Here is a 24,079-nt window from a genome sequence, read left to right as displayed (position 1 = left end):
ATCTGTGGATCTATTTAGCGATGGCTATAGCATATGGAAGGTTGCAGTTTGTAATACAAAAGGAGTGAATGATACAGAGCCTAAACTGATGATTGAAATGTAAAGGAAAGAAACCCAGAGAAAAGGGCAGGATGTGTAATAGATCTGAATGAAGATTGTCTGATTTTGTGTGGGGAATTGATGAATAAATACAGGGGAGTGAAGGGATGGGTTTCATTATGAATGAAAGGGTGAAATGGGCTGAAAAGCATATTAGAAAGTATGACTCAATGTCATGTAGGTTATCATGGTTACATATGGAAATAGGAATCAACAGGGTGGTGAAAGTTACATGTTACACTTCATTGAATATTGATAATGGAAAGAACAAAAACGTGTTTGGGCAAAAATGTGCATTATTCTGAATGAATTCAATTTGGAGAAAAAAATTAGGTGACATGAATGGATGGGTGGGAATGAGACAAGAGGAGAAAAAAAAAGTTACCGAGCCATTTTGATATCCAAGAATGAAAGAGAATGATAATTGTTTAATGAGTTCTTGCTTAGAAAAATATCTGCTTCAAATATGTGGTAAGTCTGTTCATAAATACACATGGCAAAAGAATAAATATACATCCAGATTCATTACTGGTTTGTTTAGGATGGGTGAGAGAATGAAAAAAGTAAAAGAAATCAGAGGAAAGTTAAAATGATTAGAAAGAAAGTACAAGTTCTGTATGAAAAAGATTACACAATAAATTAATCTTCAAACATAATTAATGAAAAACTGATAAAGAAAATGAGTAAGCTGCTTGAACAGTATGAAAAGAGTCATGTTACAAGGTGTGCGAGAATAGGTGGAGTTATGCTATTGAACATCACTCCACAGCTTTGTGGAGTGATGAAGTGAAAGAGGCTGTATATGAGAAAAAATGCATTAAGAGAGAATTATAAAAGATGTGTCTAATGTCCACAGAGAGAAAGATAGTTGCAAAGAATCTTGTTAAAGAGAAAGATACAATTGTCTTGTTTAACAATTCTCTTGTTAAAGAGAAAGATACAAGATACAATTAAGGCTAAAAGAAGTGGAGAGAATGCAGAGCAATTTTGATGGAAATTCAAATATTGTCATAGAAGTAGATGAAAAGGGCCAAACAAGAAGCCTGTAGCAGAGTAAGTGAAATTAAAAATAAAAACGATGACATGATGTGGGATGAAACTGAAGTGAGGAAATGCTGGAAGGAACATATTAGAAATCTGTACAAATGATAGCAATATGTCAAAAATGGAATTGAAATGCTATAATTAGAATTGCTTCTAAGACTAAGCAACCTAGACAGTCACCTAGAGCACTAAATTTTAGGAGGTGCCAAAACTGAAAACACTTCTGAAGTATACAATATGAATGTAAAATCTGATGATCTTTCCTCATTGCTTTTTCTTTCCATGCTTTTAAGAAACACCCACAGTCAGTGAGTGATAGTGAAATAGCACACTAACCAAGACGTTCAAGTCACGAAAAAGAAATTATTACTGTATAGCTATGGATCTCAGGAAACTGAAAATATTATCAAAGCAAAACAGTGACCTAATAGGAAGGTACTGAGTGAACAAGTTGCACAACTGTCAACATATCAAAGTTATAACTGGAGAAGCGGAAATACCACACCCGCTTGAGGATTAAATACTGTATAATCATGAAGGGTCCCAGAATATGACTTTGCTTAGAGGTCCAAAATGTCTAGAGCCAGTCCTGCTAGGTTGCTATAATATCCAAGTAAAAATTGATGGAATATATTATAACTGGCGTGTGACAATGTTGAAAAATGGCATGTGTAAATGGAGGGATATTAAAATATGAGTGTGGTTTGCCTATGGAGTGGCTATGTGACTTATGATCTGGAAAGATGCTTGGCAAAATCCTAGCTAGAATGATACAGGAGGTGATAATGAGCAATGTGTGGGAAATGCTTTGTGGCTTTTTTTTCCCACACTGCACTGAGAAAAGTATGAATGTGACAAAGACATTTGGGGGATTATTGCTTAATTTAGAGTAAATATGTAATAAAGTGAATAGGCTTGAATTATTGGATGTTTTCTGTGACTATGGAGCTGAAGACTAATTGCAGAAATGTAGTAAATGGATGATGGATATAAAGAATGCATACAAATAAATGGAATGCTTAGTTAATAGTTGAGCACTGAGCAAAGGAAGACAAGAATGTCTGATGTCCCTTTGGTTATTTAATGTATTTATGGAGAAAATATGTTAAGTAATATTTGAGGTGAGCATGTGGGAACTGAATGTTTGTACAGGTAGTCCTCACTTAGCACTAGCCTTGTTTACCAACTATTCATAGTAAAAACAGTGACGAAAAAGTAAATTTACAACTAATCCTTACATTTATGACCTTTGCAGATCTGTAAAACAGGAAAGCTAAAGTAAAATAATAAGCACAATCACTGCTTCACTTAACAAGTTACCTCTCCCAGTTGTGGTCGCTAAACTAGGAATATCTGTATACAGATATGCATGCAGACATTGCCAGGTTGCTGCCTGAGAACTTGAAGGTTTTAAGCAATATTAGATTGTGTGATTCAATGAAGTATATGGATCTGAAAATGAATGTATTAAAAGACTGACCTAGATGCGTTGAGCAGAAAAAATTAAGTGATTGCAAGTTACTCACAAATGATGAAGAACTAGGGTGGTATTTGGTAAAAAATTTACAAAGCTAGATAAATGGATGAAAAATTGTTACAGTGGGCAAATGCAGGTAGAAAAGTAATCTGCAAGAAATCAATGTTGAAAGAAGTAACAATGGCTATGTATAAGAGTGTGCTTCTCTTCACAAGAGCCTTGGTACTACAGTGGTTTAAAGCACCCTGTTATTAACACAGCTGCCTGCAATTTACTGCTGGTTCGAATCTCTCCAAGGCTCAAGGTTGACTCAGCCTTCCATCCTTTCTAAGGTAGGTTAAATGAGGACCCAGTTTGTGGGGGCAATAAGCTGACTTTGTATAAATATACAAAAGTATGAAGGCTATTGCTTAACGCACTGTAAGCCGCCCTGAGTCTCCGGAGAAGGGCGGCATATAAATCAAATTAAAAAAAAAAAAAAAAAAAAACTTTGTCATATTCAATAAATTGAATAAGTTTTAAGTATTAGAACAGATCAGCTGTCCTCCATTTTGTAACAGGCAGCCCCATTTTTTTCTTCTGTGTCTAGCTCAAACTTTAAACTGCCAGAATGAAGCCATCTTCTTGGCTTTGTCATTGACCAAAAATACATCATAATTGGTACCTGTTTCTGGTAGTATATACCAACGGATGGGCCGAATTTTGTGTCACTCCACATTCACACAGTATGTTGTCATCTGCTAACAGCTTCCACTTGAGCATATTGGTTTTACACTTAAGCATTCCAACTCTCAACCTATTCAGGATTCTCCAAGTAATATAAGAGAGGTCAGATCCCTCAGCCATATCCTCCTTTAATGTTATTCCTTGCTCAATGATCTCCTTTCTCCATCTTTTAATTTGATTTTCATTCCTATCTATCTAGCTCCATTTATATCTAAGGGTTGTCTTTATAAACCAGGGACTGTCTGTCTAAATGTATGTAATGTGGGTCTTTGTTATAAATATGTGTCCTTAAAATCTTTGTTTACATCTCATATTATTTCTTTGTCACTAAAGAAGTTTGGATTCCTTTTCGGTCTTCTCTTTTGGGTAGAATTTCCATTTTCTCAAAAATCTAACTCTAGCTGTGATACAATTGGTTGGGTTGCCTTAATGTCACAAAGATGTTGCAGGACAGGGGGGAAAAAAGGTCTTCAGCAGCTGCTAGTTGAATTACGTAGGTTACAGTAAATGATAAGGGAGATAGGAGGGAAATTGCTGATAGAAATAATAGAACCGTGATGGCAAACCTATGGCACGTGTGCCACAGGTGGCACGCGGAGCCATATCTGTGGGCACGCGAGTGTTGTCCTAGCTCAGTTCCAGCATGCATGCGTACGCCAGCCAGCTGATTTTTGGGCCTTTCGGGCCTTCCGGAAATCGGGAAATGGGCCGTTTCTGGCCTCCAGGGCGGTGGGGAAGGCCATTTTCGCCCTCCCCAGGCTCCTAGAAAGCCTCTGGAGCCTGGGGAGGGCAAAAAAATAGGCCTACCGGGCCCACCGTGCCATCGCATGCCAAAAACAGGGGGAGCACGGGGGAGGTCGTGTGTGCATGCATGGGGGGCGGGGCACATTGAATTATGGGTGTGGGCACGCGCACGCTTGACCCCGCACGCTCCCTCACGCTTTTGGCACGCAACGGCAAAAAGGTTAGCCATCACTGTAATAAACTTTAAGAAATGAAAAGAAGGAAGGAAAAAAAGTAGAAAACAAACCAATTGGGGATAGGAGAAAATAGTTTTGAGGGAAAGAAATGAGGATAAGGAAGGAAGATCAAAGAAAATATAGGGAAGAAGACTGGGAGATAAAAGAGGAACAATGCATATTGTCAAGAGCTGAAAGGCTGAAGAAGTCTAGAGATAAGAACCGTATACAATAGATGTCAGTTGTTTCCCATAAACAAGCCTCTAACGTATCTCAAAGCCCCTTTGTTTCCTCTCCCAATTTTGCTTTCTGTTTTCCTTTGTATTTGGCATCAAAGAATTAACAGACTGCGGGCCATGTTTAGTAGGGCAATAATGCAGAATGTTTGGAAGAATGTTAACACATAGGTTTTCATGCACACATACACACACACACACACACACACACACACACACACACACACACACAAACACGTCCTTGATTTGTATGATTGCTTGGAGAAGTTTCTTTTTAACTACCGTGTTTCTCCAAAAAGACGACCCACCTGGAAAAGAAGCCCTATCATGTTTTTGAGTGCATGCAATCAAATTAAGCCCCACCCACAAAATTAGCTCTAATTAAGACCCCACCTACCCCAGGGTGCAGGGGGTGGGACAAGGCACACAAATAAGCTAGGGTGAGGATAGGGGGGTGGAACTGCCCTACTTACCAGGCCTCACACACCCGACACCTGCCTCGCCTTCTTCTGCAGCCGCTTCTTCTGCGGCTGTTTGCCACCACTCACACACATAGCCCTGGCCTCTGTTTCGCCTTCAGGAAAGGCATCTGAAGTTGAAAGGAAGCCGGGGCGATGCATGCAAGTGGTGGCAAGCGACCACAGAAGAAGTGGGCCAACAGTGGCCTCCTGCTAGGCGGGACTGTCGGTGCCACCGCCGCAAGGTGAGTCAATAATTAGAACCCTCCAAAAAGAAGGCCTAGCCATTTGTTCGCGGGTCAAAAGAAAATAAGACCCGGCCTTCTTTTCGGAGAAATACGGTATATAATATTTATTATTCAACAAAGTGGAGTATTATTGCGTCTTCAAAATGCTAAAAAAAAAAAATTACTATTTGGCGATAGTAGTCAGGGAAGGGTCTGAGGCCCCCAAAAGAGGTTTGGGGATTGTGTGGGGCCTAGGGGCTAGGAATTGTCCATCCCTGCATTCAAGATTCTGAATTTTTGTTGCACAGATCATACTATGGATTGGTTTGGGAGTGTTAATTATCAGCACCTACACAACTTTATCAGCAACTCAAAAGACTCCAGCAGAAGTGGAAGCCGTGGAACCAGACAACGTGCCTAGAGAAATGAATAAGGAACAGGACTCTGCTAAAATTTCAGGTATGTGACATGTTCTTGAAAAACTGTGCTGCAAAATGCTGCATAAATTCCATTAAATATACTTGCACTCCAATCCATTCATAGGATCACAATGCTGAAACAGTAGAAATCATATTTTTAGGAAAGATAATGTAATGGCTATAATATTTTGTTTTCCTCACAATTGTTTTTAAAATTAACAAGTTGGGACATTCTTTTCCTTGGGAGGCAGATTTTTAGTAGAGGAGTTAATATACATTATATCACCTCCAACCTTCAAATGGTTAAATATCTGTTGGAATATGCCCCTAATCTTTCCTTTCCTTTTTCCGTTTTTGAAAACCCAAGAGCAAATGTGTAGTCATAGTAACTGAACCTTGATCTCTTCTGTTATATAACAATGCAATAAGTATATTTTAAAATAAATAAGGTATATAAAAGATGATTCTCCTCCTCCCTCCAGACAAGTACAAACAATTACATTGACTTTTTTTTTAAATTTGATTTATATGCCACCCTTCTCCGGAGACTCAGGGAGGCTTACAATGCGTTAAGCAATAGCCTTCATACTTTTGTATATTTTATACAAAGTCAGCTTATTGCCCCCACAAACTGGGTCCTCAATTTACCTACCTTAGAAAGGATGGAAGGCTGAGTCAACCTTGAGCCTGGTGAGAATCGAACTTAGAGTAATTGCAGACAGTTAATCACAATGCTATCAGTCTGCTGAGCCACCAGCAGGTCAAGAAGACTTGATAGCACCAAGTCAAGAAGACTTGACAGCTTCTCTAGTATTTCATTTTAAAAAAAAATATTTTTTTCCCATCCCTCATCAATAATCAAACTATAAAAGCCTATCACTCAGTCCTAACCAGCAAAAGTCTACTAAGAGCTACCAGAAATATTAATACATATATTTTAATCCTACTTTTAAAAATCCATTTGTAATCCAAACTCATCACTTTCTTTAAGAAATAAAGCAAAAGAATTCTTGCTCAGCTTATAAACAGATTCTTAAAACTGTTTCATACAGTTCTGGTCAAAAAGAAATCCCATTAGTAGTTAGCAGAAACCACAACATACATTTTTTAACTCTGATGACATACATTCATTTCATAGACCACCTGTTTACTTTTTAAAAGTCTGACATGACATCTGACATGTCAAACGTCCATAAGTTGATTTCTTATCATTTTCTCTTTGTCTCCTCTCAGGACAATTTCCTTGGTTTCACTCATTCTTTTTTTAAATCCTAGCTAAGAAGGCTTTCCAAATCATTCTTTTTTATTATTAGTTGTATGTCCCCTTTAATTTTTAAGAAATCAACCAGTTTCATCTATAAATCTATTTTGGTGTCTTTTTCCACATTATTTTTCTACTCTGACATTTTAAAAACTATTTTCAGATCTACAGCAACGTTTTCCATGTAGTTTTGTCATCCAACATTTTTAAAATTCCAAATCCACATTCAGATCAGTCTGTTTTATCCAATAAAATCTGTTGTTTGTCTATATCCTTTGCGGTATTATATATTTAAAAAAATTAAGTAATTTTTGAGTACATTGTTCCCAAACAGTCTTAATTTCTTTTATAGTAAAATAGTATTGCTGCATTGTATTAATGGGTCTCTTCTCCTTTAAATTAAATTGTTTGTTCTCTCTGGTTCCCTCTAGTCAGCCTTATCGTCTGTTTATTTTCCAGTCAACAAACTTTCCCACATCGCTTACATATGAATTTCAAAATCTTCATATATTCTTTAATGTTTTTTTTTAAAAAGCCCACAGGAATATTCTTTCAATTCCATCGAGCCCCTTAGTTTTCCAAAATCCACTTTCTAGTCCCCCTTTTACCTGTTTCCAAAAATAAAGCAAAGCTTTTCTTTATAATCCATAAATTTACATTGGAGCTTCATCCATCCGGGGTAGAAGGAGATTTTCCTGGCAATGGTGTAAAGCTTGCCTTCGGAAGGTTCTTAACTTGAAAGAAGTTAATATTAAGCAGCTTCGTAAAGTAGCAAAGAGGAATTAGGCAAACCCTGTCTCTCTTTGGTGTCTCTATGTTCTATACCATACCATCCATCTTACAATGGATGATTCCTTCCCCCCACCCCAAGCATCCAGAGTTCTCAAATCTGCTGGAACTTGCAATTTTGCAGGGAGAGGACAAGGATGACTTATGGGTCATCCTTGTCCTCTCCTTAATCTGAAGAGGAATTCCAAGGAACTGATATATTCTTTGGCTTCTGTTTCCACCATGTTTGTCAGCTCTGCAAACAGAAGGTAGTGATCAGTCTGTCATTGCTTTTCCCAGAAGCTCTTTTCTTTTTTTCTTTTCCTTTTTTTTTTCTCCTTGCACTTTTTTCTTTTCTTTTACTTTTTATATTTTTCTTATTAGGCTTTTATCTTTGTATTTGTAAACTTTAATAAATTTATTGTAAAAAAAAGGTAAAGGTATAGCTTCATTTAAAAAAAACAAACACACAAACCCCTCCACAAATATATGCATAGTGATTTTCAATATTTTGGTCAAAAGTGGCAAATAATGTATCAAAACCAGCATTTGGCTTATTCACCTGACAGTTTGATGTTTTCAGGTTGATAAAATAATATAGAATGCACATTGCCAATAATGTGCAAGAAAAGTGCAAATAATAGTTATTCTAGATCATGCCCTATTTATGGTATGGCCTCCGATCTGAACTTTTTATCCTTTTTTTTTTATTAAGAAAACTTGCTATATTGGAAAACAGCCAATTATAGTTTTTCCTTTGGAGAAGGAACTATGTAACTGTTCTGCTACCATTTTTATACACTGATGCATTTTAGTCTCAAAAGCTTGTTTATCAGCCGTATTTCTGGGCCATCACCAGCTAACTGTTAAAACAAGCATTTCTCAGTTTTGAAAACAAACAGTCCAGTAAAACTGGGAAAAAAAATATTTGAATCTCTGTCACATTGCTAATGCCATGCATACATGTTTATCAGGCCATGGAAAACATAGGAGTTCAGGTGAGTCAGCGTAGATTTTGTACTATTTAATTGATAATTCAGGCTGATAGATAAATTCATTCAGTTGTTATTTAGATTAGCAGGGTGAATCAGAGCTTGGTAAAAAATACTCATGAGGTTAGACATAGGGTACAAATTAAGAAACAGGATGCCTTTGAGCACATGCTCAGTTTAGGCAGTTTGTGAGCTAGAAAAACCAAGCCTCAAAGTTCTTTCTTTTCCTGGTTTTCCCCCAAACATTCTTTCGTGATATTGAAATTACAAGAAGGAGACGCTGCATTAATGGACAAAGCGGCCATATAAAAAGCATTCCATCACGATTATTTCAGCTTGTATAAAGGGAATAACATCTCTTGAGGAAAATAAATGCATATTTATTTTGTTTCTTGTTAAAGAAACAAAATTTCCTAAGGGTTATAGAGGAACAGAGAGCCTGGTTAGGAATGGAAAAGGATTATTTTCCATATTTTCCTTTTCCATATTATTTCATACAATTCTTTCCTCGCCTGGGTTTCTCTCCCAAACATTCTCTTTCAGTTGTGTAATTTTAAGTGGAAAATACTTTTAAACTGTTCCTATTCTTAGTTGTTTGAGTGTTGGGAACTTTTCCCAATCTACTACAAATCATCTGGAGATCTATAAATGCTAGTCTTTCAAATGCTAGTCTAGGAAGAAGAACCAGTGAAACAGAATAGGATTATTATTGCATTTTCCTCTTTTTCTAGCTTTTCTGGAATTCTATTCAAGTAGATTTTAGAGTGATTCCTAGTGATGCCAGGGCTTAGCAGAATGAAGTGCTGTAACAGGTGGGAAATAGCCAAACACATGTCTCTCTATGCTTTTACTGAGGCAATCTGGCAGCCACAGAAGATAACATTTAAGCGATCCTTGGTGAAACTTGGAGATCATAAGAGACACACGAGGGGAGAACATTGCTTTAAGTCTAGAATAGTTCAGAGAACTGCAGAGTATTTTTTTAAAATGTATTTTGGCAATCTGCCCCTATTAGAAGGTAGATATATTAACCATATTCCAAAGCACAGGTGTTGAGGTATTCAAGGCGTGAAAGGTTTTCTGACTGGAAAGATTGCAGACTTTTTGCAAGTGGGGTCAGTGGGCTGTATCCTAGCCATTGAAAGCACAGCTCTATTTAAGCCGTGCATAAGAAAGTGCAATCCATTGAAGCCCACAGCCAGGTATGAATGAAAAATGTCCCCAAAGGCCACAAGCAAATCCATTCCTGAGGCACTCTAGAAGGGATGTCATCCCACAGCGTTAGAAGATCTCCTTGCTATGGTGTCAGAGCCTGCCATCTTTCTTTCACACCTTATAAGGTTATGCTTCTGTGCTAAATGCACCATCTTCCCTCTCTCTGTTGGGAATAATTTTGCAAAAAGAACCTGCTTTCCAGGGAGCTGCATTCTGTCATTCAAACCACGTATGGGGCTTCTGGGTTACTTGGCTGTCACCAATACCCCCTCTTTCAGCCCACATCTGTTTCTCATTTCTTGCACGAGCCTCTTGCGGAAACACATGGCTTTCCTCTTCAGGCAGCGTGCAGAGGGACCCTTTTCCCAGCTTGTTTCTGAATTTGTCCCAGTCTCTCCCCCCTCCCCCCCCCCAACCACCAGCAAGTTTAATTTGTGTTTGGCTTGTTAAGGCTGTCTTCATCCCTACAGTGTGCATTTTGGATTTCTGTCTTTATCGTACACCCCTTGCCCATCAGTAGATGCTAGGATGCTTGTGGGGGTTTTTTTTAACAGTGGCTTTTGAGGATATAGAGCCCCGAATTGTACAGACTTTCATTAAACTCTGCCCCATGGGTTTGGAGATTATGGATATTAGAATGCTGCCCTTTTATGTGAACACATATTGACCAGGAAATTTTGAATCACACTTTTATTAACAACTCCCAAGTGCCCATTATACCCCCCCCCCCATCCATATCGATAGGTGTTTACTGTTAGCCACTGCTTGTGAAGGTATAAAAACCCCTTCCAGAGCAAGGTTGCTATTACAGGGCATGCGGATGTTAAAGAGGTTGCTAAGCTGCCTTTGAAAGCACATGAAGGCAATTATCCATTTAAAAAAAAAATCTAATTAAGCAATTTCTTTTTTGCTTTTGAAAGATACCACCCCCTTCCCCCAGAGGGTCTCCCTGGGTGGATTATGTTTTTTTTTTTAATATTTTGCAGCTCCCTGCTTTAAAATCATTGCTCAGAGCCTTCTTTCTGTTCCATTCCTCCGTGGTTTTTCCATATCAAAGGTCTGATACACCGTTTCTCTACCTTCTTCCCGGCTAGTCCAGAAATGAAAACAATTTGGTCCCCATGATGCACCGTTGCCATCTTTTAAAAAGAAAAAAAAAACCATATCTATCCATTCGGATTTACCATTTTTTGCCTCTGATGAGATGTGGCTGCGTCTTGGTGTCTGGTGTGCACTGTCAGTCTGTTCCACTTACGGTCATCATGTGCAAAAGACCACCGTTCTGACATCTGTGTTACAGGCAAGGGATTTGGGAAAAAAAGCATAGGGAGGCCTTGCGAGCTTCAAAGGTTACACCTGTAATAGGCGTTTTGGATGCACTTACTTTGTCATTCCTGTCTCGCTCTGCCTTCTCCTCCTCTCCCCCACCCCCAGCTTGTTGGCTATGCAGAGAAGAAGCTGGAGCTCTGTGTGAAATGGATTACCCCCCATTCCTCCCTTAGCTTCTAATAACTGCTGGAACAGCTTGGCTTGTTGGAGCACTCCCTGGTGCTTTGGGAGAACAATCTTTTAATAGCTCCTATGACACAGAAAAAGGAGCTATTGCCCTGCTGTCATTTTTTGTTCAGTTTTACAGTCTGCATGTCAGGAGAAAACAGTGAACTAGTTTCCCCGATGCCATTCAGTCACCTTGTAAAAGTGTTAATAGTTACCATTTACAGATGTTCTTGGTGAAAGTATGCTCTCTCTCCCTCCCTCCCTCTCTCCCTCCCTCTCTCTCTCATTGGGCAAGCCTTTGCAGACTTATCTCCTGCCCCCCCCCCTTTTTGTTGTTATTTTTGTTGTTGTTGTCTGTTCTTAGTTTTGGCCCCAGACTATATACCTGCACAGAATCAAGAATTTGGGTCAGCTAAATGTCCTATGTGATGATTTTTCTGCATACATTAGGGAAGAATTGGGATCATTTCCTCCCCCCCCGAACATGTTCCCATTTGGAATGACAGGAGTAACAGATGATGTGGTACCTATGGATTTTCTTAGTTCTTATGGATTTCTCTTGTCGGTGGCAAGAGATTTGTGTTGGTGATCATGTCAAGACCATCTTTTTCAGATACTGTGAGATATATTAGTTCAGAAGCCTGGGGTAACATCAGATGAATTAATTCCTTCTCTCTACCAATAATTACGCCATTATCTTTGTGTCCTTAGCTATAACTCTGTATTTATTGTCTAACAGCACAAGTGATTACCAGTTGGCATTGTGCATGCTGCTGAAATTTTACTTTAATTGTTTCTTTACTAAATGTCAACAGCCTCATATTTGTCCATTACCACAAGAAAAGATTTTGCTACCTTAAAATAATCCATTCTTTTTAAATTGTTGGATTTTCTTCTTTCATGATCTTCAGAAGCATGGCAAGAGTAATGAAACAGGGTGTATAATAGGTTGGCCTAGAACGGGGTTGTCAAACTTGATTTCATTGAGGGCTGCATCAGGATTGTGTTTGACCTCGGAGGGCCGGGGGTGGCTGTGGCAGGCATGGCCATGGTGGGCATTTGACACAGGCTCAAGATGTATTTTTTCCCTTCTCTTCTTTCTTTCCACAGTTCTTTACTATAACCATTTTCCTATCTCTTCTACCAGATATCACTGGCATTTATTTCTTATTCTTCATACTTCACTAAACTTTTTATTTCTAAATTTATACCCCATTGTTTAATAGTAAATTGCTTTTCCAGGCAGAAAAGGTATTTATATTATTGTATTTTTATTATTCAACTAATAATAAAAATACAATAGCATAAATAATACGATAATACAAGATCTAACAGCAGAGGTAAATTTCCAGGATAGTAAATAAAAATGGCTAGCAATTATAGATTGTTGATTGTAGATTAAATGGACCTGCAGTATATAAAATCTGGCATTAAACTGTAGTATTAATATAGGATGTTGCTTGTTTTCTATCCAGATCAGGCACTCACTTGAGGCCACATAATTGTAATCTAGTCCAATCCAGTCCTCCTGCAGCACTCTGCTGGCTGAATACAGGCCATGCGGAGGCACTGTGTGGCCCGTTTTCAGCTGGCAGAGTGCTGCAGGAGGCTGGGAAGGCCAAAAACGGGCTGTGTGGGGGCCGCACGCAGCCCCCTTGCAGGCCATTTTGGCTGGCAGAGGTACCGCGGGCTGGTCCTTTGATATTTTGAGGCCAGCCCCGCGGGCCAGATTTAAGCACCCTGCGGGGTGGATCCAGCACACGGGCCTTGATTATGATACCCCTGGCCAAGAACAATGTTTCCCAACTTGATGCCATCCAAATATATCAAGTTATATATTCTGTAATTGATATTGAGCTTTCCTTAATTTATTGTATTCCTCATGAATTGGGAAATAATGACAGTATAGGTAAAGAAAGAGTCCAAAAGACACCAGCTTGGGGAAATCTGAAGGAATATATGTCTTCAATTTTAACTCTAAAAATTACCACCAGACCAAGAGTGGCAACAGATTGCAGAAAATACATGCACACACAAGCATACCCAGAGCAAACAATAAACTTCATTGCTGTTTTCCGCAGCATCTTTTCTCAACAGACAAGTATCAAAAATGGTGCTACTTCTTTCCCTTTGCTAGTTAAAAATAAGCATATGTATGTTTTCCAAATAACAATTTCTGTGTATCCCCTCTCATTTTTTTCTTTCCTCAAAATTTGAAAAGAGTAAAAGCTTCTTAATATGTTTCTCTCCTTTCATAGAAACCAGAGCATTGATAATGCCAGAGAAAAGGTGATATCGGTTGATATTGTGGGATAAGTGCCTTTATCTCTGGTACATAAGCTGTAGTTTTGCTTCATTCATTCATTCATTCATTCATTCATTCATTCATTCATTCATTCAATTTCTATAGGCACCCCTCTCAGTCAATGACTCTGGGTGGCTTACAATTCAAAAATATATTACAATTAAAAATACCAAAAACATTTTAAAACAGTAAAAACATGTTTTGTAGGGGATTGATTGTGAGAAAGGAGTGGGCCTGTAGTTTTTCTTACTTCTCGTTTTACCTTGTCCTTAACATCTTTTCCAGTGCAAATTGATAAACCGCTGCTTGTACTGGCCAGCCTGATTTCCCTTGCTTTATAACAAAAGATAATTTCTGGGCCCAACATAGTTGCATTATTTTTTGCTTAACTATTTCTTTAAATTATGCATTTGGTGAAAAGTCTTTCAACTCAGCGTTCCATTTGTATTCTCCAGCTTACAGGTAGTCCTCAATTTACAGCCATGTGACCATTCAAAGTTACAACAGCACTGAAAAAAGTGACTTATGACCGTTTTTCACACTTAAGACTGTTGCAATATCCCCATGGTCATGTGATCAAAATCCAGATGTTTGGCAACTGGCTTCTATTTATGACGGTTGCAGTGTCCCAGGGTCATGTGATCGATCACCTTTTGCGACCTACTGATATGCCAAGTCCATTGGGAAACCAGAATCACTTCACAACCGTGTTACTAACTTAACAACGGCAATGATTCATTTAACAACTGTGGCAAGAAAGGTCGTAAAACAGAGCAAAAGTCACTTAACAACTTGTCTTGCTTAGCAAAGGAAACGCTAGGCTCAGTTGTGGTCATAAGTTGAGAACTACCTGTACTGAAGAACACAAAGAAGTTTGTCTTTGCACTTTATTTGGATTATGCCGGGATAAACTGCAAGGAGCCCGAAGCATCACGGTTATATTTTTCTCGCAGGGAGCTCTTTACGTGAAATATTCCAAAATAAAATCAGCTGCCATTGTGGTTTTGGAGGCCGCAAAGAGCATCAGAAGATTTTGCTCCTGCAGATTTGAATCGATTGCAATGCACTGGGCCAGGTAGCACAATCCTCATCTTCCCGGGAGCAGAGCTGCTCCCCTTGTCAAATTCTTGGAGAGAGGATTGGAAAAGCTTTTAGGGTTGCTCACTCATGATGAGATTTTATTGCAGCCCAGAGGGACGGGGTTGGTGGGCCATTAAAATAAAAGTGGATGCTTCAAAAAACCCCGTGGGAAAAGTCCTTCCCTCACCCTGCCCTAATGCAGTCAGAGGAGTAGCTTGGGTTGGCTCAGTGTGTGAGCTATCATTCAGCCACCGGTCCTTGGGTGCACTCCCAACATTTGGGGGTTTTCATCTCCCCCCCCTTCCTCCCTCTTTATGCCTAACTCTTCCTGAGCCCCGAGATCTTTTTTTTTTTCCCCTGCTGTTTTTGTAAGCTAAGAAGCTTTTACAGCCTCTTCGCCTTTTTTCCTGTCAAGCCCAGCACCCCTCATAAAACATTAAGAGGCACAACATTACTGTAACATTATCCAAAGGGACCACAAGGGCGACTCTACAGTTTCAGTGATTATTACACATCCTGGGCAAAATGTTTCTCTCCAAACCACATATAGCCCCTTATAGATTTCCGAGCAGCATGAGAGGCCGTTAATTCACGCCCTGATGATGAACTTAATTTTGCTTCCTGCTGAGAAAATGACGGCTTTGAGGCAACTTTGTCTTATTACAGAGTGGAGACTTTTTTTTTTTAATCTCTTTTTTCCCCCTTTTGTTTTGCTCTTGAGTGTCTGCGCTGCATACATTTGTGTGTGTGTGTATGTGTGTGTGTGTGTTTCTTATATATGCAAAGCCAGAGGTTTAGATACAAGCTTACTAGTTATGTTCCACACTGTTGAACACAACTGGAGCATTAATAAATTAATGCCAAAACCCCTCCACCTTATCAGAGGGGAATAGAAAGCTGAAATAAACGAATGTGTTGTATCTATTCTGCTTTTCTCGGCGTAGCTTCCGTTTAGCCAAATGACCTGGAGAAAATCAGCTTGTGACAGACCAACATTCTAGGCCAGGTGAAAGGATCACGGTCCAGGTGATAAAGTTTAATTCCTGGTAGAAGCTGCCAGGGTTATTCCAGAAGCTGCTGAAATAAAGATTAATCCAGGGCTTGCCACTAAATCCTGAATTTAAAAGGGGAAACATACATGTAACGTGTGTTCCCTTTTAAATCGGCAACTCGCTGACTGCCTGAAAGCTGGCCCAGGTCATTTGGCTGCACAGCAGTCATGCTGTGAAAAACGGGAAAGATAGTGTCCATTCCCTGTTTCTTTCCGCTTTCTATTCCCCTCTGATAAGGTGGGAGTCTCTGGCATTAATTCCTTAAACGCTTCAACCCTGGGTTTTTCCAGTGTGGAATGCAACTAGCAAGCTTGTATCTAAACTTTTGGCTTTGCAGCTGTATTTTCCCTCCTGAGTTATTATCAGGGTTTTGGGGAGAGACAATGTCCTTGTAAAACTGCACAACTACAAATTTCGACACGTATTACATCAAATCCACTATTTTTGTTTAAAGTTAAGTTCCTTTAGACATAGTGGGGGTGAAGAAAACTTGGAGGTTTGCATGCAATGCATTTTAATGGCTCAAAACTGCTTCACTCTGGGGTTTCCACGTGGCCCGTCGAAGGGAAAGCATATGCCACTGTGATCGAAAATTGCATGCTACGTAGATCTGAGTTACGAAACAACAGTATTCCCAGAAGCATCCAAATATACATGTATGGTTTGAAAAGTAGGGTTTTCAAGGTAGGGTTTCAATTGGCCATTCGTAAAGGCCATGCTAGCTTGATTTTCTGGGAACTGTAGTCCCAGTGGTAGGCTGGAGCCAGTTCATACAGGCTTGCAGGAGCCGATTGTTAAATTTTCTGGAATTCTGTGAGCCACTTGAGAGCAAAGCTGAGTCACAATGGAGCATGCTGATTAGCTGTTCAGTGGCTAGTAGCGCAAACACTGGCAGCAATGGATCTGGAGAGCCATTTGCTAAACATTTACCAGCACACCACTTATCTAGACCCAATGTATATTTGGAAAGTACCAACTTGGGGAAGATTGATGTATGTGGTTTCTTCCTCCCCTCTGCCCCCCCCACCCCAATCCCATGTGTGATTTAACCTTCTTTGTCTGGGTTGGGCTTCTTGGGTCAGAGAGCAATTTTTCAATCTTATGCTAAGAAGTGCCAGTCTTTTTTTTTTTTTTTCCCTAAGCAATGCCAGTCTTGTTGCCCATTAATATTTGTCCCCATCCTTTTTTTTTTTTTTTCTATTTCCCAAGTCCAGATTTGGGGCAACTTTTTTAGCTGGGTGCTGCCATTGGGGCATATGATGATTGTCTCACTGAAGCAAATGAAATTTGGGGATGTTTTTATTCTCTTTTTGGAGTTTGGGAAGGCTTGTGGAAATAGGTGTGACAGGTATTCCCGGTGACCTAATGCATTTGCTTTTCACAGCAAATTGTAAAAGAGGTAGACATTGCCCTGTTGAAAACTATCATTTTGTTGCTGATGTTGCCGAGTTCTGGGAACTGCAAAAAATATTTCATAAGTGGCCCAAGGGCTGTATGGGCCCTAAACGGTATGGATAGAACTCAGCAGCCTGTCTAGCAAGGATAATGGAAACACAGTGATTTCATATTTAAAACAAAATGTATCATATCCTCACGTTGTCACATAAGAGCTCCCTGTTTAAGGACATTAAGCAGAGCCCTACAGGATTCTGTCCACATTTTCTCTGAAGAATCTCAAGTTTAAGGCGGGAAGGGATCTGACTCGCAGCACTTGGTATTCTGGTGAGTGGATGTGTGAGACAAGTGCTCTGACTTGCTTTCTTGAATCTTGCAGTAGGTAAAGAGTGGCCTTGCCTTGAGAAATCAGATTTGACATATATTTAGCATCAGATCCAGCATTCAGAAGCCACTATTCTTTAGGGGAAAGTTTCCCAAATAATCTGGCCAATGAGCCATACCAGGCCTTAAGCCTACATTGTCTTACTTCTGGTTTTCAATTTATCTAAATCAGGAATGGGCAATTAATTTTCTCAAGGCGCCCCATGAGAAACTGGGACTGCTGTGGAGGGCTGAACCAACAGGGCTGTCAAGGTGCGTAGGCATGCACGCACATGCACGGTATATATGTATGTATGTATATAGCATGTGTATATGTGTGTTTGTGTATGTGTCTGGGTAGATATACACTTTCTCTTGAGAGCAGGCAACAGAACTTCATTTTTAATGTACGCCAGTGTGCTCACAGTAAAAAAATGACAATAAAAGTTATATTATCTTACATACATAAATTGAGAGAAAAAAGTAGTCACTTTCAAAATAAAAACAATCCAAGTGGGCCAAACAGGAGCAGCCAAAGGGCCAAATGTATCCAGGGGCTATAAAATGCCCACTTCTTATAAAGGTAAAGGTCTCCTGTGTCCAGTCATGTCTAGGGAACGGTGCTGATCTCCGTTTTTTAGCTGAGGGAGCTAGCGTTGTTCAAAGATATTTTTCATAATCATGTGGCCAGCATGACTATACGCTGAGGCCAGTGGTGAAATCTGAAATTTGTTACTACCAGTTCTGTGGGCGTGGCTTGGTGGTGGTGGTAATATGACTGGGTGGGCATGGCCATTTTTTTTAACTTTTAAAACCATTTTTTCTACAACCTCTTCAGCGAAGAGGTTGTAAAAAAATGCTTTCAAAAGGCTCTGACGATCCCAGCTGAGTTGCCTGATCGGCAGAGGCTTTTTTCTTTTAAATGCCTCTGATGATCAGCAACTCAGCTTGGATCGTCAGAGGCATTTAAAAAAAAAAAGGGTTTTTTTCCTTTTAAATGCCTCTGACGATCCAAGCTGAGTTGCCTGATCAACAGAGGCTTTTTTTTTTTTTACTTTTAAAAGCATTTTTTTCGGCTGAAGAGGTTATAGAAAAAATGCTTTTAAAAGTTAAAAAAAAAGCCTCTGATGATTGTGCAGCTCAGCTGGGCATGGGCAGGGATTTTTGCTACAGGTTCTCCGAACCACCCGCCTCCATCGCTACCGAACCAGAAGCATTTCACCCCTTGCTGAGGTGCATGGAATACTGTTACCTTCCCACCAACCAAAATGGTACCCATTTATCTACTTGCATTTGCATGCTTTTGAACTGCCAGGTCAGCAGGAGCTGGGGCAAATAGTGGGAGCTCACGCTGTCGTGTAATGCTCGGGTCTCGAACCCGGGCTGTCAGCTTTCCAGCAGACAAGTTCAGCATTTTTAACCCCTGAGCCATCGCGCTCCCTTCAATCTACATTATATGCCATTGAAATCACAACATCCCCGACATATTCTGGGACCCAGGGACAGCCAATCACACTAATTTCAGCAGAAGACTTTGGGGAATTGTTGTAGCTACAGACTTTGTTTTGTATTTGCTCCCTCTTGCATTTCTGGAAATACTGGTTACCTTTCTTATATCGTGGCTGCCAGACATTCATATTGTCTAAATATAGTTGCTTGCAAGTCAGTCAGTTTCTATTAACTTGCAAGTATCAAAAAAGTCTCTGAAGTCATTTTAATTGTGCCCTATGCTGGTGCTTTGCTAATCTGCCAAGTTCCAAAAGGCTGTGGGTTCTTGTTTAATTGTGGTCCCTGACAATGTTCAAACAATTTTAGAAACCCAAAGGTTGCTAATCGTATGTATCCTAGGTAATGTTTTCTTCTACCAATCCTCTTTCCCTGATAGGTTCCTTTGAACAAAAAAAAAGGGGGGACTATAGTTTGAGATTGCTCATTCATTTGCTTCTCGTTGCCTGTTGGTCTCTAGCTAATCTGAGCCTCTGATGACTAAACCAGCTTTCCCTAATCTGGGTTCTCTCCAGACGTATGGATTTCAAAATTTTCCAGCCAAGGAAGCCGTTGTTAAAAATTCTGGGAGTTGAAATCCAGACACATAACAAGAGCCCCAGGTTAGAGAAGGCTAGGCTCCCCTCTTCCCAAAATGGAGCAACTGTCTTCTTTTAGACTAAGTTGCGAACAAGAAAGAGAGCGAGAGAGGAATGAGGAGGAAGCAGCTTGAATGGAGAACATCTTTCCCGAGGGCTCTGTGGAATATGGAGCCAGCTTGGCTTGGAAGTAGGACTTTGGCTGTAATTCTTCAGCTGCTTTGCTTTCTCTTGCATTTGGTCTCCTTGACAATGCTGAGGCAGCTGTGTGAAGCCAAGCCCTCCTGTCTTCTCTCCCTCCCCCCCAACCCCCGTTCTGTTCCTGGCACCCATGGGCTACCTTGTGTACCTGCTGAAGATCATCTGCCCCACTTGGAAGGTGTGTGGGTGGAGGCAAAGTTAACGTTCACAAGGAGCCGAAAATGAAAATGGGACAGGGTGGAGAAGGGTGTTCACGTAAGTGTGAGAATGACTATTTCAGACTTCAACTCTGCAGGAAATGCTTGGCGTGACTTCAGCTGCCAGAAGTGAGGGAACAGTATGAACTTTTTTTTTTTTTTTTGGTAAAGCTAACTTCTTAGGCTCTTTTGCAATGTAGGCCCGTGAAAATGGGAGAGTGAGTCTTCCTGTTCTCATTTACTCACTCTTTAAAAAAAAACGACTTTCAAGGTAAACGTCTATGGCTTTGTTTAGATGGAGGAGAGGTTGGATGTATTCTTAACCGTTTAGTCAGTAAAGCAGCTGGAGGTGAGAAGGCTCTGCCCCATCCACCTGCAGAATTTCAAAGCCCAGGAGTAGGACTGTCACTCTTCCTCCTTGCTGCAGGCTGCTTTCCTGCAGAGAGCAGTGTCAGGCTTTTAAACTGGAGGCATAATTGGGAAAGCCTGAAGCCTCATCTGTGACACCCTGCCTCCTGTTAATTTTGGTTTTAGCAGAGAGCTCTGCCTGTATCTGCAAGCCGGGAGAGATGCTGGCAATTCCTACAGCAAGAGGCCTGAATAAACAGGCCCCAGACAGCCTTCAGCTGCCTCCTTTCTTCACTCTGCCTTTCTTTCTTGGTTTTCTCCCTTCTGGGGATTTCTCTTTGCTTTCTACCGCTTTCGCTTCTATTGTAAACCAACTCCTTAGTATGTTTCTTCTAGGTTTGCTAATTCCAGCAGGTAACTTCCCTTGGCCATGCCTAGCATCTTCACACACTGCTTGTCATGCATAGCATGTAAATGAGCAAGAGCAATGCTGCCATCTAGTGTCCACTCATCCCAAACAGCAGCATTTTGTTTGTTCTAACAATCCAGCACAATTGTGCGTACGTGTTTGTGTGTGTGTGTGTAAAGGAGAGCTGTGATTACTTTTCCTAACTCTTCTACTATAAAATGGAACGGGGTGTGTGTTTGAGAGAGAGAGAGAATTTGATTAGTGTCACTTATTACACCTAGAGTCTCTTACGTTTGCACTCACACTCATATTTCTCCTTTTCCTTGTAGAGGAAAATGGCAGTACGGTGGTGTATAGATGAGGAAGATGGCACGGGGTAAAAGGGAAGGTTGCCTCTTCCCAAGCATAACTGATACCATCAAACTAACAATCCGTTTTCCACAGTAGTTGCACTTTATTAAAAACCGAACACAACAGGCGATATAGCCACAAGAGAGAATGGGAAGCTTGTTTGTATGCCAGATGGGGAATCTGTTTCCTTAATCATTTCTAACCATGCTTTTCAGATCAAGACCCTGCAGTTCAAGAAGTGGCTGATAACCGTGACAGACCCAAATTGGTGAATGAGAAAGAGGAGGTGGAACAGCCACAGATCAAAGTTCCCATGGATATGCCTAAGAGAGAAGACAAGGAGAAACCAAAGGAGGAGGTACAACTGGACCGGCCTGATCAAGGTAGCGTAGAATTAGAACTGGAAAGAGGCTAGAAATATTGAATTCAGAGAAGCAACAGATCCGCAACTTGTTCTAATTTTTGGTTCCCATTTATTTGGTCAGAGAACACTGTAGACGCCACTTTATAAATCTGTGTGAATTGTACTTCACCAAATATGTTGCTTTCTATGCCGTTCTTGATTGAGAGTCTGTGTTTCTTTTCATACAGGCATTGCACAACCTGTGGGAGAAGCCCATCGCCATGAGCCACCAGTGCCACGTGATGGGGTAGCAGTGGATGAGGGTCAGGACCGGGAGGAATCTGAACAAAATCGGCCACCAGCAGACAAGGATGTCCTGGTAGAAAACAAGGCTGTGGTGGAGAAGGAAGAACTTAAAATTGTTCCTAAACAAGCCGATGAAGAGAATGATCAGAAAAAGCTGGAAGACCAGCCCATAAAAGACCCCAAGCCAGCGCCAGAGGGGGTTGCACACAAGGATGATCAGTCTCCTCACAGAGATGGTGAGCTAGAAAAGCAGAATGAGAAGAGAGACAAGGCCGTGGGTGGGAAGAACGGTGCCAATTTGCAAGTAGTTGAACGTGGCAAAGAAAGAGTGAAATCCATGGAGAAGGAAAATGAAGCACGTATGTACTTTTCTCTGCTTCTTTTGGTTCCAGGGAAGTTTAATGTATTATTTGATCTTCTGAGATTTTGCATTTATACACTTGACATAAATTATTACAGAAATTTATTTGTGCCATAGAATGCCTGGAAGAACTGCAGAGACAATTAAAGCCACACCCAGCCTGAACTACTCAAGTCTTCTCAGGAATTTTTCAAAATTCCTACTCTTATCGACCTGCCCTGTTCACAGCTGTTTCTTTGCCACAAAGCTTCTATCTTTTTATTTACAATGTCGCACCTTGTGCCAGTATTTTCTCCCACACGGTCACATCCTAGTTTTTGCTGAAAGAAAGAAGTCTACTTCTGCAATAAAAAAAAGGTGGATTTTATATCCCAAGAAAAATAATTATGAATTCCTTCGCTTATGTGTCAGAGGAAATGTAAAATTTTATACCGATGAATTCCCAAGTTTCTGCTTGCCCTGACCAAAAAAGAAATCACAATTTTTCATTGCGTGGGGGTACCACTGAAGAGCCGTTTCAGTCATTGTTTGGGAAAGAGGGTGCACTGAATTATTGGCCATGGTAGATCCTGTGGCTTGGCTCTTGTGCAGTTCTTCACTTCTTTGCTAAGCATCAGGTGCTACACCATTCTGGTCATTGGGGATTCAGAGCCAGATCTTGACAGGTGCCTCATTGCATAAGTGTCCCATTGCATAGCTATCCAGGGCTAGGGCTTGCATTTTAATAGGCTTAGGCAGTTAGCAGTGGTTTCTTGCCAGCAGGCTATAATGCTGTTAAATATTTTTTATGACTTTTTCTTCGGCAATCAAGTTGGATAGAAACTGCAAAGAGAATGGAAGGGGGGCAGGGACAGGGGCAGAGAACATCTGTCATTTTCTTTGCTCCATCCAGGAAATACCTGTGTGTTTCTTCTTTTCAGATGATAAAAAAGAGGTAGTTTCTTCAGAGAAGTTTGGTCCAGCCCAAACTGAGCCGAGAGAGGTTCGTAATGCAGAAGAGAAGTCCGAGAGCAAGCTCGAGGGTAAGCATTGTCCTTCCTCCACAGAGCAGATGTGTATACATATGCACATGTGCACTCACACACACACTCACATGCACTGAGGTTACCATCTGCTTTCCTGGCAGCCTTTGGTGTGTGGGTGTTATGCTGTATACGCCTAGGCCAAATTCTTTAATCGTACTGTGAAGGAGATACTAGATAAAAGCTAGATTGCAAGGCCAGGCAATCTTGTCTTGAGATAATCTCAGAACGTGTAATCTGAGGCTACAAGCACCAGGGCAATGCAATCCTGTCATTTTGGTGAAGGGCAAATAAGCAGCTCTTGTAGAGCCATTTGCTGGTAACAGAGCCACATTCCATTTAAAACTACAACTAAGTGAAGGAAGAGCCTTCTCAACCAGGGTGTCCTCAAAATAGATATGATTGTATTGAGGGTGCATCTGAATAGGCAATATTTTAAAATAGAGCAGCCTCACCTCTCTCTTCTTTTTTTCTTTCTTTTCCCCCAACACTTCAAAAGTCGCCAGCATTAGGAGAGCTGTTGGGCTTCAGGAGCTCTTCCTATTTCAGTCAAAACGCAGGGCCTGCCAGTCTGACAACTTAAGACATAACCTCAAAGCAGGCGCCTGTTAGACGTCCTCAAATTCTTGTTTTATACACTGTATGACTGTGAAGGCCATAACAGTAGATTTCCTAAAAATAGTTTTGGTCTTGCCAGTTCTCTTGTGTTTTGAACATTCCTATATACATTTTGTTCAGCAATCCTCCAGGCATATAAAAATGATTTTGTCTTCTTGCCAGTCAAAATCTCCTGATTTCCCTAGACTGTTTGCCAATGGGGTTAATGCTAAGACAAACTGATTATTACCTTATATCCTTTTTCTCTAATCTGTACCCCTACTGGC

At 40.4% G+C, this 24,079-nt stretch overlaps 1 protein-coding gene across 1 annotated transcript in view; it reads left to right on the top strand.

The window, feature by feature from the left end:
- Positions 1-24,079, top strand: part of SLC38A10 (solute carrier family 38 member 10) — an 84,414-nt gene that overhangs the window by 53,521 nt on the left and 6,814 nt on the right. The window contains exons 11-14 of the mRNA XM_070937697.1: positions 5,535-5,685; positions 21,379-21,546; positions 21,755-22,171; positions 23,094-23,195. Coding sequence (XP_070793798.1) covers positions 5,535-5,685; positions 21,379-21,546; positions 21,755-22,171; positions 23,094-23,195 — 838 coding nt within the window. The remainder of the gene's footprint in view (positions 1-5,534; positions 5,686-21,378; positions 21,547-21,754; positions 22,172-23,093; positions 23,196-24,079) is intronic.

Source organism: Pituophis catenifer, unplaced genomic scaffold (assembly GCF_029215685.1).
Source record: "Pituophis catenifer annectens isolate HBS135680 unplaced genomic scaffold, rPitCat1.0.hap2 SCAF_2, whole genome shotgun sequence".
NCBI classification, from domain to species: Eukaryota; Metazoa; Chordata; class Lepidosauria; order Squamata; family Colubridae; genus Pituophis; species Pituophis catenifer.
This window is presented reverse-complemented; position numbering and strand designations above follow the sequence as displayed.